Source organism: Myiozetetes cayanensis, unplaced genomic scaffold (genome assembly GCF_022539395.1).
Source record: "Myiozetetes cayanensis isolate MyiCay16 unplaced genomic scaffold, myiCay2020 scf1, whole genome shotgun sequence".
NCBI classification, from domain to species: domain Eukaryota; kingdom Metazoa; phylum Chordata; class Aves; order Passeriformes; family Tyrannidae; genus Myiozetetes; species Myiozetetes cayanensis.
The window spans coordinates 63,779,334-63,793,173 of record NW_026086604.1 but is presented as its reverse complement, the minus strand read 5'-3'; the positions used below and the strand labels follow the sequence as shown (position 1 = coordinate 63,793,173).

At 41.0% G+C, this 13,840-nt stretch overlaps 1 protein-coding gene across 22 annotated transcripts in view; it reads left to right on the top strand.

The window, feature by feature from the left end:
- LOC126645767 (poly(rC)-binding protein 3-like) overlaps positions 1 to 13,840 on the top strand; it is a 504,091-nt gene that overhangs the window by 435,240 nt on the left and 55,011 nt on the right. For all 22 annotated transcript variants that reach the window (XM_050326668.1, XM_050326691.1, XM_050326683.1 and 19 more), the window contains one exon: positions 5,020 to 5,171. In XM_050326668.1, the coding sequence (XP_050182625.1) occupies positions 5,094 to 5,171 (78 nt within the window). In that variant the 5' untranslated portion in view covers positions 5,020 to 5,093. The remainder of the gene's footprint in view (positions 1 to 5,019; positions 5,172 to 13,840) is intronic.

Below are 13,840 nucleotides of genomic sequence, written 5' to 3'. Positions count from 1 at the left end.
TGAGGGTCATAGTGTCTGAGCTGAAAAACATCGACAGGTGGGACATAGATTTCGGCATAATTATATACCACAGAAAAGCAGCGATCTTAGACTTCATGGTGCCTATAGGTTCACAAACACATATCAAGTCACACAAGGGCAGTTATTCCTTTTCCACTTTTCCTCTCTCGGGCCCCACGTTGGGCGCCAAAAGATGTCCCAGTTTAAATGAGACAAGGGTCTTTTGCTGAGGATGAATTAGGAGGAAAAGACCCAAACTTCTCTTTCCAAACAATTATAAATCCAAAATTAAGAGGCTCCAATTGAAGGAAAACAAATTATGGAAAAGGGAAAATAACAGCCCTTTATTAAAAGGTATGTGTGTATTAACAGGAACACGAAAAAAAAACTCAAGTAAAATAACTAAGTAATACTCCTATACCCACCAATAATCCCCTTCAAGAACAAAACTGATAAACCGGCAAAAAAAGAAATAGTTCAATTTCTTGCACCCTTTGGTGCTGTTCCAACCACAGTCAGCAGGGGGCGCCGTCGGGTCACTGGAGATGCAAAATTTGTAATGTCCTGTACCATTCACCAGGTGGCGCTGTTGGGTCACTGAAGGTGTAAAAAACTTGTAGTGTCCTATTATAGTCACCAGGTGGCGCTGTTGGATCACTGAAGGAGTTGAACTTGTAATGTCCAGTGCCCGTCACCAGGTGGCGCTGTTGGATCCTTGGCTGCCACCGGGGGGAGGGGGGAGGGGGGGGGGAACAACAGCAATAAAACAGAAAGTTCTCCCAATGGAAGAAAACTCACAAACTTCAGCTGATTAGGGTCCGTTGTAAGCAGAGCTTGTAGTCAGCCAGAGGTGAGCCAAGAGCAGCCGCCAGAAACTCCCCTCCGACAGGAAAAGAAACAAAGGAGCCCCGGCAGTGTCTGCAGCCCGCAGCAGCCTCTCACCCCGGCAGTGCGAGAGAGAGAGTCTCCTCCCCCCCCAGCCTCCACCCCCTTCCAGTCACACACCAGCCAACTCCCCCCTTCGTTGTCAAGGAGACAAATCTCCATCGTTAAGGGCTCCGGGTGATTCTTTTGTTCAACTAAAATGGCCCATCACAGAGCACACACACGGGCAGGAGGAAAGGAAAGAAAAATTCTTTGCTAAAAATACGAACTATGACATGCATTCTGGTCCGGAGTCCCAAGGTCAGAAAGATGATGTTGTTCAGCTGTCCTCCTGTCACTGCCAGTTCTCTACTGAAAGCAGGCTAAAATGAATATACCCTCACTCTTAAGATTTAACCATGCCAGTGACTGTATCTGCCTGCATGGTGCTCTCTGCTCACCTGTAGAGTCCACTGACTTTCCTCTGGCATTCATGAAAAGTGTGACACACTGATTTTTTTCAGTGTCAGACTCAGCTTTCCCAGCCTTCTGTTTGCTTGCAGAGAGGCACATGTAAGCCAGGAATGTAGCAAATTGTTCAAAATACTGATTTTGCAAAGGAGAGGGAAATTATTTTACTGATTAGATATTCACAATGAACACGTATATTACAGCAGTAGGTTTATAAATACACAGATGTATTGCTGTCTGGTAGGAGGCTTTGTGAAAGAAAACCATTCCCTTCCTTGTGCTGTGATTTGAAATCTGCATGCTCACAGAGCTCTAGATCAGCACGTTTGCAATGCTGTGGGCAGGAAATTTTGCTTTAATTAGTTAAAAATAATGAAGTACAACAATGCGTTTTGTTTTAATCTGTCTCTTTAAAACTGAAATACCCAGGTAGTTAACAGTGCTGGAGGTTTCCTTTATAAAAGTGTAAATGTTTTATCTAGAATACTTGCACTCTCAGGATAACTGAGGCAGATGTAAATGACCTGGTGTAGTAAATCTTCTCTCTTCATGGTGTCTGTACAGGTTTCATATATTTCCTTACCATGTGAGACTGCCTTTTTGAATTAATTCCTTTTGTATCTCACACAGCTGCCTAACTCCTTGCAGGCACACACACTCTCAGCCCTCCCCCAGACATCTGTTCTGCTTCTTAGTACCAGGTGCCAGAGTTTTAAGCTTGTTGGGAGGAGGGACAGTAAGAAAATCCTTTAAAAAATTAGGTAGCAGTGATATTTTTAATTATATTTGTGATGGGATTTCATTTTTAGCCTCTGTTTTTTAAAAAAAGAACACAAAAGGCATTAGCCTTTATTGCTGATTTTTTTCAGGAGAAAGGTCAGCAGATCTGGAAAAGATCAGGCTTGGGTAGGGTGTGATTTGTTGTTGGAGTAAAGAGTTGTTCTAATTTTTTTTCCAAAGTGAACACACTGCTGTAGCATCACAGTAGTAAAAAGCCATGGCAGCTATAAACTTGTCTGGAAGTATTTTTCCACATGGGAATATGTCTCATTAGAAACATAGCTATACCTTGATCACTAAATTTTGATCCACGGAAGGTCTTAAATACCTTGCTTCTACTTGAAACACAAATGTTCTTGAAATCTTCCAAGTATGCCCTAAAGCTACCATGGGTTTCTAGAGGCCTCAGATGGCCAGCATCGCTCCCATAAAGTCCAGAATGCCAAGATGTGTTCTACTGTTCATGTACCGCAATGCTTCAGATTTGGCATTTGGGGTTTGTTTGGGTTATCTTAGACAGAGCTGAGCAAAAAATGCATGGGCTGTCAGAGCCAGAACATTTTTGTCAGCAAAGAGTAAGTGAGTAGTGTGAGACTCTTGCCTTTCTTAGTCTGGGAACAACCACAGTCATCTACTCTGCTCCTCACTCTGAACTTGTTGGGAGGGACTGTTGTAGTCATCCAGTTGCAGGTTTTCCTGTGAGTTGTGGTCTAACCTTAAAGAAGCAGAATGCAGCCTAATACCTTTCTCTGCCTTTCCCTACCATCTGCCCTGGGACATTTTCCTCTCACCCTCTTGCACTCATAATGCATCAGAAACATGGCCAGGCTGCTTCTGTTTTCTGCCTTCTCATCCAGCCACCTGGCTTCTCATCTCCCTTTTCTCCATCAGGATAGGAAATGCGTAATATAAGTGATAAGCCTAGAAATGTGGAATAAATGGATTTATATCAGTGTCCACAGGCTGGGTGATGGATCATGTGGTATTAAAGACACTGAGTCCACACTGGGTAAGGGAAAATCATGAAGGAGGAAAGAGGAGTTTAAGTTGGTCTTTCTTCCTCTTTCTTCTCACCTCTCCCCAGGCATGTCAGCTACTTATAGTCACTGAAGGCAACAGAAACTGCCTGTGGCCCTTAGTACTCCCTACAGAGGCTTGAGAGAAAACTCTGCATCTTACAGTGTGTTTCCCACTGGCAAAGATGTCAGGAGTGGTTTGGCCACTCGCAGGCTCAGGCTGAAGTGAGAAGTTTCAGCAGTAAGATGAGTGACTTTCTGAGATGGTCCTTAAGATAGTACTCACAGGGCAAAATGTGTAACAAGGGGAAATTTCAGTTAGCAGATTTAAGGCAGATAGAGCGGAGCACTTTTTTCCACACTAATAATAAACCTGTGAGACCAGAACTGTTGGAGACCAGATGTATGGATTCAAGAAGGCAATAGACAAATTCTTGGAAGAGTGGTCTGCCAATGGCTACTGAAAATGTGGGTCTGGATGCAGTCTCCCAGAAGACCATGATTGCTTGGCAGCTCATCAGTCCATCAGGAATCACTCCATATATGTTTCTTGTGCTCTTTCTTTAAACATTGCTGTTGACTGCTCTCACACATGTTCAGCTAAGGTGGGCTTCACTTTAGTCCAGTAAAGAGCTTAGTGGCTCTTAAGTTGGAGTGTAATCAGTGTAATCAGGGTGAAACAGTCTGCATGATAGTTCCTCCAGCATTTTTAGAGGAATGATCCCATAGGTCCCTCTGCTAGTTTTGTCCCATGCCTGAGCAATCTCCACAAGGGTACAGTAGCCTACCACCTTAATGAAACACTGCTGTACACTCTAAAACACGAAACGGTTGTCCCTAGGAGTGCTCATTAGCCAGTGCATAAGCATGGCAATTTTTTGGGAAGCTTGAAGACGCAAAGCTAATAGGGTTGTTAGAGAGGATGGGTAACAAAAAGGGATGGTTACTTAGAAGCTCGATGTCTTCTTAAGGGTTTTATGCTCTATGAGATAAGCCTGAAAAGGACAAAACTGAATAAGGAGTTGCTAAGCCTTTTCTACTGTGGAATTTGCCTGCCCTTTGTAATATTCCTTCCTGCCCCCATTTTTGTTTGTACTGATAAATTTCCTTGAATAAATAAACTCATAATGCATCTTGTTTATCCCTTCAAAGCCAGTCCTTGCAGCTTTCATTAGCATTTTAGGATATTTATGGCTTTGCAAATGACTGAAAATCTGCAATTTGTCATTAGGTATTAAGAAAAATCTTCCTTCTGCTGAGGGCTGAAGCTCAGCTTTGGCCTTTGAGGGACTGATCCACCTCTGGGCCTCATAGACAAAAACAAAGTCAGACAGTGCCCAGATTTACAACAGCAAGTGGTTTTTAGTTATTCAGATGTCTTTGATAATGTGTCATCCGCTGTTGCTGGCAGGGATCAGTGTTTAGGCTCAGAATTAATTTCTCTCTAGCTGGAGAGAAAACAAAAATATCTCTTTTGCAAGAGCAAAAAGAGGGAGAGATAGTAACAAGGAGAGAAATGAAAACAGCACAAGGCACATGTAAAAAGTACATGCGTATATATCTGTGTATCTTATATACACACTGCAAAGGTTAAAGCGCTGTTCACAAGAAAACATCATTTTTCACTCTGCTGTGCTGTACTTTTGACTTAGAAGTACAGGAAGTTAAGAAAATTTTGAAGGTTTCAAAAGGGAGTTTATCTTTTAATTGTTGAAGGGCTAGAGTTGGATGGGGAGGGATAACAATCAAAGGAGCCTTTTCAACACTAAACTGTAGTCCAGAAAATCAAAGGAAGGAATGTTAATTGGTTTGTACAACATGATATTCTCGGTTCAGAGTAGCTTCAGCCACTCATTGGTACTTTTTTCTTTTTCTTCTCTCTCTGTAGGTTAAGTGAATAGAAAAAAAAAAAAAAAAAGGAAAAACGAAGCTACTTTCAAGTATTGAAGATACAAGGCCAGGATGAACACGAAGGACGGAAAAGTGTCTGAAGGAGGTCTCAATGTCACGCTTACCATACGCCTTCTCATGCATGGCAAGGTGAAGCATTTACTGTGTGTTGAGTGAGTGTGTGCAGTTACCATCAGAGCCTGAGAGTAACATTGACAGAGGGTCTACTCCTCCTCCGACTGTAGTCAAAAGCACAATTGCCATGACCAAGAAATCACCTCTTGCCTTTCAAAGGATCCTACTGAAGTTCACCCTGCAGCTAAGTTCATTGAAACAAATCCTGCCTGTAACGAACCTGTTTTGAGCAGATCCAGCAGCAAAAAGGGAGTTGTTTCACTGATAGTTAGCCAAGTTAGGCAGACCATTGCACAAGGCTGACCTTCATACAGCTTGCCTTTCTTGTCATTTGCTGGGTTTTGCAGGGGTATTTTTGAGATACCAGAACATTGACTTGTGTGAAATAATTGCCACAGAGTTACTGTCTATTTCTGTTGAACGCAAATAGGATAGTTCTTCATTATTCTGATCTAACATGTTATTAGAGTGAACCCCCTGATATAACAAGAGTTTGTCCAGGTCCCCTCTGGGTTTGTTTTGGAAGACTGTCATTTAGTTTCTGTCCAGCACAGCACTTAAGCATGCAGATAAGTGTGAAATCTGTGCCACAGACAAAGTGCCAGTTCAGTATTGTTGGACTTAACAGTCTGATCGCTGCTTATTTCCCATTGCCAGATCACAAAATGGGCTTTTAATTTAAAAAACACATTTCATAGGTTTGTTTGTAATATTCTCATCAGGCAACGCCAGGCTTAGTGAATGAATGTTATATAAAGGAGGTGGTGTGGGTGCTTTCTTAACAGGAACAGTGAACCTATATATGTATTATTCTGGAGATTAAATTTTAATATATAGAAATAAAAAAGTGTTTTTACTCCTAGAATTTAATTTTATAACTAAAATACTTTTACATTTTAAAACAGTGGAGGTTTTTAACCTATAGCATGAACACACATATGATTACCCATAGCACAAATTAGAGACTAAGGTATCTCCCTCTGTATTTTATGGAGAAGTATGAGGGGGTACAGCTTAAGTTTGCAAATTAAAAACCTCAGAAATTAGGTTATGTCAGATCAAATTATTTTTTTTCTCAGAAATGATCCAACCATTTTGTTTAGTTTTTTTCCCCTGAAATATTCAGCTTCAGGCAGGCATCTGGTATGTAAATCTGCATCTTAAATAGGGATCTGTCAAACAAATTTAATAACATTCTCTCTCTTACAAAACCCACCTAAAATATGTACACGTGTCTGTGCTCAAAATCAGGTCTTAGGAGTTGATTCTACTGGGTTCTGGTCCCAGTCTATGAAAGCATTTGAACACGTGCTTATCCCACTGGGTGTAAGCCGCCCTACTGGTTGCAGTCAAATTCCCATGTGCTTAGATGTTTTTCGCTTTGTTTTGTTTTTTTACCACTGTCTGACAGCTCTGCTTCTTTCAAATTGTGAGTAGTTTTCAGGGTGTTTTACTTAAATGGTGGGCTAGGATTATTAGGTTTTCTAAAATCAGAAATTAAATCAGATAAAGCTTGTTTTCTCTGTTAAACATCATTGATTGTGTGTGCAACCGCTTATAACAATAATGGATGTTGTGTGTCCAGTCTTCAATGCATATGTAGCCCCAACCCATAAAAGCAACAAAGTTCAAATTTTAACTGGAATTATACCATGCATCCTCAGTTAACAAGGCGTGGTGGGTATATCACTAGCTCCACTATGCGCTAATCATGTATCCTATTGTGCCTAAGTATTGCAGAAAGTACATTAAATCAGAATTTACTTTGGTGATAAAAGTCAGACCCTTATGGTTTCTTTGATGTAATTTCTATGATTTAGGGGTAATAATACAGAAGGATGAAGGATGTCTGAGTCAATATGAACTCAGTGTGAGAAGACACTCTGAAAGCTGTATATGCCTCTGAAAAAGAAGAAGCAAGTTTCTAGGCTCTTCCTCAAGACTTGCTGTGGTAATGATATCAGTGAAAATCGCTGATCTCTAATTAGTATTTCCAGACAAAACAATTAACTGAAGCAGAGCTTGGTCTGTAAATAACTGGTCAAAGCTTGAGAGAGAAGAGGGGAAATAAAAGGGTTTTTAAAATAACAGTAGCAAACTGGATTCAGTTATTTTTGAATTAAGCTAATTTTAAAATTACTTATTTATTGATGTCTTTCATGTAAATGTGAGGTTTCTCCCCACTATCCTTAACTCTCTGCCTGTAAACCTTAATTTTCCAGTGTACCTTTGCGTAGAGAATTTATATGTGTTTTTTGATATTTGCATTCATGTTGATTGAAAATCCATAACTTGTGCAACTGTGTTTGGTTATCTCAGCTGCAAATCCTGCAGACTTAAGAAATTTTCAGTGTGTACTTTCAATGTGACTTGTGTAGAGGCTTAATGTCAAGGATGGACATCTTAATTAGGCAATTAAGGTAAATTCTATACCTGCAGACCAGAAAAATTGAAATTTGTATGAATGGACAGACCTCTGCAAGATGGCAGGGAATAAAAAAGCAACAACAGCAAACAAAATAGGTAGCAAAAATAAAAGACGTTAGTATCTGGTGAAAGGAAAACAAATGGGAGCAGTACTGAGGTCTAGGAGAACCCAGGGCCAGTGCCTCCCCAGTGCAGGTAGGACCCAACTCATCAGCACCTCTGCTTTGTCTTGCTTTGAGGGAAGAAGCAGCTGTAGGGCCAGCTGAGTTGCTGCAGGGTTTTGTGCAGCCTCTGACTGAAAAGGCTGGGAGGACGAGCTCAGCTGCTCACCCGCTCGGGAGTTGCCAGCTGGCAACAAGGCAAGGCACAGTCGTGATATTCTCAGAAAACGTGGTGTTAAGGAAGGGCAGCAATTGTTTTATCTATGGAAGTGGAGAAAGGGCTTGTGTGGGCCCTGCAGCAAGCTAACCACTGCAAGGTATAAAAGGGCAACCTCCGGGTAACCTCAGTGTTTCCAGGGTCTGATATGAAAGGTGTCCTCCTGAGCCAGGACTTCAGAGATTTTGTGATGCTATAAGATGAAAGGCCTAGTTTTCATCTTGTGCCATGTTAGATCAGTAAAAAAATTATGATGGTTTGACAGCCCTGAAGAGAAACCAGGAGCTGCACAAAACATTTGTAATACTTTCTTGCAGTGAATTAGAGGGCAGGTGTTAGGGAGGATGCTACAAGGGCAGCGCTCAGGCGTTCTTTGCATCCACAGAGAAGCAACTGTCAGTGTTTGCAGGAAATCTTAAAAAGCAAGATTAGGAGGAACTCGTTAGGTGGATGTGCGAGGAGGGGAGGAGGCTGTCTGGGCACGCTGCAACATCCATCACTGGAGGTTTCTAAGGACAAGTTAGGCAAAACTGAATTCATCCTGTAAAGCTACCATGGCACTGCAGCCTTTGCTGCTCAGGATCTTTTTGACTGAGTTGCCTGAATGGTGCTTCGTAGAGGTCAGGAAGAGGAGAGCCTTTTGAAGGATATGCAGAAGTTGGATATATAGAGTATACTAAATAATGCAGACATGCGTTTTCATCTTTTATTAATGAGAAAGATGCACCCCGTTAAGAAATAAAGCTGTTTTATGGATTTCAGTAGAGAAAAACAGAGAACATGGATTGGAGCTATTTACAATGCCTACTTCTGTATTTTCCATCCAATTCCTGCTGTTTCTTGAAGTAAAGTAAGTAAAATCTCTGTGTGGGACAGAGATGTGAATGGATGTGGGTATTTTATTATCTTTGTCTACTTCAAAAGTAGTCAGGATTGGAATATTGCAGGGATTGCAAGATTTCTGCTTCCAGCAAAGGCAGAAGTGGCAGTATTTACCCAGATCAGATCAACATTTTTGAAGGACTTAAGGAAGACAAACTGAGTGTATGCTGTCAGAGCCCTCTGTATGGAGAGGCAGAGCTCAGACCCCAGAAGAACTGTGTCTTTTTCTTCCTTTTTAAATTTTTGTGAAAATAGAAATTCTTTTGGCTCTCAGCATATATGTATATAGAAGGAGAACGCTCCATGTTTCTCTTTTACCATTCCTTGCTCACCTTTTGCTGACCTTTCTATTACCATGACTTGTGGCTGGGTTTTTTCCTTGCTTACTGCCACAGGTCAATGAGGTTGGAAGACTGTGGAAAATTGTAGCCTTGCCCACAGTTATCTGTTGACATACCTTAGTACTTGACATCTGCAGTGCTCTTGTTCTGATTTTGGTCAGTTCATGACCAGAAAGAAATAGCACTTACTTTGACTATACTGGATAATGATTACGTGAATTTGGGCTGGTTGGGTTTTGTACACAGTCATCGTTAACAGGCTGGTTAAGACCCTAGAGACTCACCATTAAAGGTTAATTTTAGATGTGGATGGTAAGAGACTGTGCTGGTAGAAAGATCTTAAATCTCAGAAAAGCAGCTTAATGGAGATTTAAAAGCCGGGTCCATGAGGTGGAACCCGAGAAAATGTTCAAATGGGCCAGCATAGAAAGGCCAGTAGGGTCACAAATCCACTCCATCTGGGTCTCCATCTCATAGTGGTGGCACAGGAGTTTCTGCTTCTTCCCTCCAGTACAACCCTGCAGAAGAAATAATGCATTGTTTCCAAAGGCACTGTGTGAACATGTGCACTGATGAAACCACATTGGTTGCACTGAAGTCTGTAAGAAATCAAAGTAGAATGTAGTAATATATGGCGTCTGAGGGACCTTTTAGAGGAAAGGAATGGAGTTCAGAAATAAAAACTAAAATGAAATAATGAAGTTGGATGGCTAGGAAGAACAAGGAAATAATTTACAGGTAGGATGAAGGAGGGAAGGGAAAGCTGGCAGGGAAGCAGGACTCTTGCCAAATACTGAGAGGTGTAAATTGGTGAGTTGAGGCAATTAACTGGAGAAGGTAATTTAGAAGATACATGTTCAGTGACAGGAGGAAATCTGGAAAGCATGAAAGGTTGAAAAGCATCAGATGTGGCAGTGTCTAGAGAGTGGCACATTTGGGATATGCCAAGTTGGAGAGGAAAGCTATTGCAGCAAAAATGTATGCAATTTGGGATGTATGGCTTTGGTGCATCATGGGGCAAAGAGACAGTAATTACCTTACTGTTCTTCTGGCAAAATCACACCTGCGGTTCTGTGCTCAGCAGCAGATGCCACGTTTGTGAGTGATGTTGAAGACTGAGCAGAGGGGGAATTCACAGAAAAAATAACAGAAGTTTTAGGAGGCTGAGGAGACTGTGTCTAGCTTTCTTCAGACATTCTCATAAATACCTGGACAGAATAAATACAAATGTAATGGAGTGTAGTTATTTTGAATGCTGCAAGTGCTTGTAGCTGGAAATAATGGGATAAAATAAAATGTTGAAAATAAATCCTAATAATAGAATACCAATAGAAATTCCTGGTATTGAGATTTTCATGGGGTTCTGTAAGTCTCCCATGCAAATTTTAAACATGTCTGGGCAAGAGTAGCACATGTATTATTAGAGTGTATAATCTGCACTGATGGAGGAAAGATACGATGGCTGAGTGGAGTTTTTCTTTCCCTGACACACCTTTGGTCAGTGATATGTTTCTCATAGATTTAGCAGTAGTGAATTAGAAATATGTACCTGCAGTCAAATGTTTGGGTTTGAACAAAACCCTATGAGTACCTTGATTTTTAGACACTAAACTTACAGCTTAGTTTTAGATTCCCTGAGGAACTCAGGGTGTCTGAGTTCCCATTGATTTTAGCAGCATCAGTGGACTTGTAGCATTGGAAGTTCTGCTTACTGTGGACTTAGATCCAGCTTTTAGTGGTGACTTTCAGACATGATGATGATTACTTTATGGTGCTGTATGTGCTATTTTTTACAAGAAAAAGAAAGAAAATTTAGATTCATTAAGTAATTGCTCACATTTAACAGCTCAAATACGGAATAAAATCTTGAAGAAAATTGCCATTTTCATCAGTACAGATAATACCGTTTTATTATCAGGGATTTCTTTTAGTGGGCACTTTCTGTGTCTCCTTAATTGCCTCCCTGAAAGAGTATAAAACAAGTGAAGAAATAAATTTTCTCCATCTTAAAGGTAATGCCCTTCTCCTTTCCCATTTTTTCTTTTATTTTTCACTTTTTAAAATACAGAATACAGCAGTGTAACTTCAAGAATCACCTTGTCAGTAATATAATCCAAGCGGTAAAATGTCAATCAGGCCAGTGTTTGTTCTGTTCTTTCCAGTTTCCATGAGCGCTGTCAGGGTATTATGAGGATTGACTGTCCTGCCTATTGTTATTATAGTTCTTGTTTTGTTTGCTTGCATTACTGTGATACCTAAGAGGTCTAGTCATGGAACAAAATTCTGCGTGCAAATACACAACATAAGAAGGATCTCGTGTCAGTGTGTTTGTAGTAGCAGCCAAGAGTCTCTTGCTAGCCTAAAAGACCAAAAGAAAGGAGAGAGAGAGTTCCCCCAGCCCCTGAGCACTGTGTGTCCCTGAAAGTAATCTCCATAGCCGAATGTTCCAACTTGTACGAAACAAAATCTCTTCATTGGTCCACAGTTGTAAAGAACTGAGACTGCAGAAGGCACACACCCTACTCAGTGCTGCTGCTTCAGCATCACAGATTGAGGGACAAGCAAAGGGACAGAACTGCTTTTTTGGGTTGGTTTTGCGGGGTAAGGCTGTGAGCTTTGGTGTGAAATTGAACATAAACTGGATACCCATCTACAATCAAAAAGCAAATAAGAAACGTCCATTTGCACGGCTGCCCAAAACATGCTGGATAGACTCGTGAGAGATGCGTAACACTGGCATTTCCATCAGGAAGACCATGATTTGTAGGTTTTCACATACACTACCACATTTGTTAGCATAAGATCTGTCTCAATAAGGGCTTGGACTGCAGTGCCTTACTAAATTAGGGCTGTTAGCATCAGACAGTGACTACTGAAGCATCACCTAGGAACATGAGATCTCACATGTCAGTGAGGCTAATCCCACGTAATCCCAGAACACAAACCAGATTCTCAGTTTATCTGAGGCAGCCGTTTGTTCCCTGAGGTAGACATAGACACATTACGTCATGTTTCCCCAAAGTGACTTTTCTTCCAGTCTCCAAAAAATGCTTATGCCCCTCATGCTCCATGCAAACACAGTGTTCAGAATGTCTTCATGGAACATGTTCCTGGGATCTTCCATGCAAGCGTATTCATGACTTTATTCAAGTATTTGCAACTCTATCCTCAAAACAAGGTGAAGAGAGAGAGTTGAGTTATGTTATGCCTCTTTATGGATGGGAGAAAGACAACTGGTCTGGCTCTAGAAAACTTCATAAGCCCAGCTGTCGTTTGCTGTTGCCAGGACCCCTCCTTGTCCCATGACAGATGTGTTTCCCCACCATGGAAGGCTGTATTTCTTTCCTTTCAATGCTCTTCTAACAGGCTTTTTTGTTTGTAGACTCCAGCCGTACTAGTTCTACCTTATCCTTGCTCACAGAAAGCAGGGAAGCATATGCAATCAAAGCATTGCCTGACGGAATTTCAGGCTTTAGGATGAGGCCTGTGCTTTGTCAGATGAAAGTATATATTTCTATATTATTTCTTAAACGCATTTCCCTTCTAAATGTGGCTTTATCTCAGGGATTCTATGAAGCTTTTGTTCCATTTGTCCCGTAGCACTGATAATAAAATCTGCATGCCCATGACAATACAGCAAGACCTGTGCTTTTCTATGTTCCTGCAATGCTACCTGTTTTTGTTTTGATTTTCTGGGGCACAGTAATTATTAAACTAACCTCACACTTAGAAAAAATCATGGAATTTCACAGTTCATGTTTACAGATCAAAGGTTAATCTTTAAACCGAAGTTTGTAACCATTTGTTAAGCTTCTTGTTTTCTTAATGTGACTGATTTCTTTCTCTTATTATTCAGAGGACACACCAAATAATTGATTAGGAAATAGCTTTCTTCTACAGCCTGTTTTGTATCTTTGTTTAGTTGTTCTCACCATCAAGAGTCCTGACTGCCAGCTAGTGCTGCCTTACCTTCACCACAGATGATGCAAAAACTGCACAAACATCTTTCTGCTCTTTAATGGGCCCGCCACTCCTCAGGTGTTCATTAAGAGCAAAATTCATCCCATTCATGTGAATAATGTGTGCAGATAATATTATATGCTGCATTTCAGCGTGAAAGAAATCAACCCTTGTTTTTAGCATTGCTCTTCCTCGAGGTATCTGAAATGTGTTGGCTGGTTGGCTTGCAATATACTTTATTGATGCTGAGCAGTCTCCCAGTGTTTGTTGTTGAAGTTCACCTCTTGTCATTTTATCTGTTTTATTAGAAATACTGTACTAAAGAAAATTGTAGTGACAACTCACACCCCCAGGCTTGAGAATTATTTTCAGGCTATCTGAAATCAGCATGTAGATTTTCCTGGGATTTTCCAAAGGGACTCTTGGAGCACAAATATGAGACTGCCCTGCTTGAGGTGCTCTCACCAGGACATAATTCCCTTTGTAAGGCACTACCTGGGCTGGGTACTCAGCACAATCTGAAACTCAGGCCCCTTGCATGAATCTCAGGGTAGGCATCTCAAATTGCTATCATTTCTTGAAGGAAAGTTGATATCCATCTGTTTTGTGCCTGCATGTATATACTGACTTGACACAGAAATATACATGTGTGTGAGTATACATATGTGTCAGTGGATGTAGGCACACACACACTTG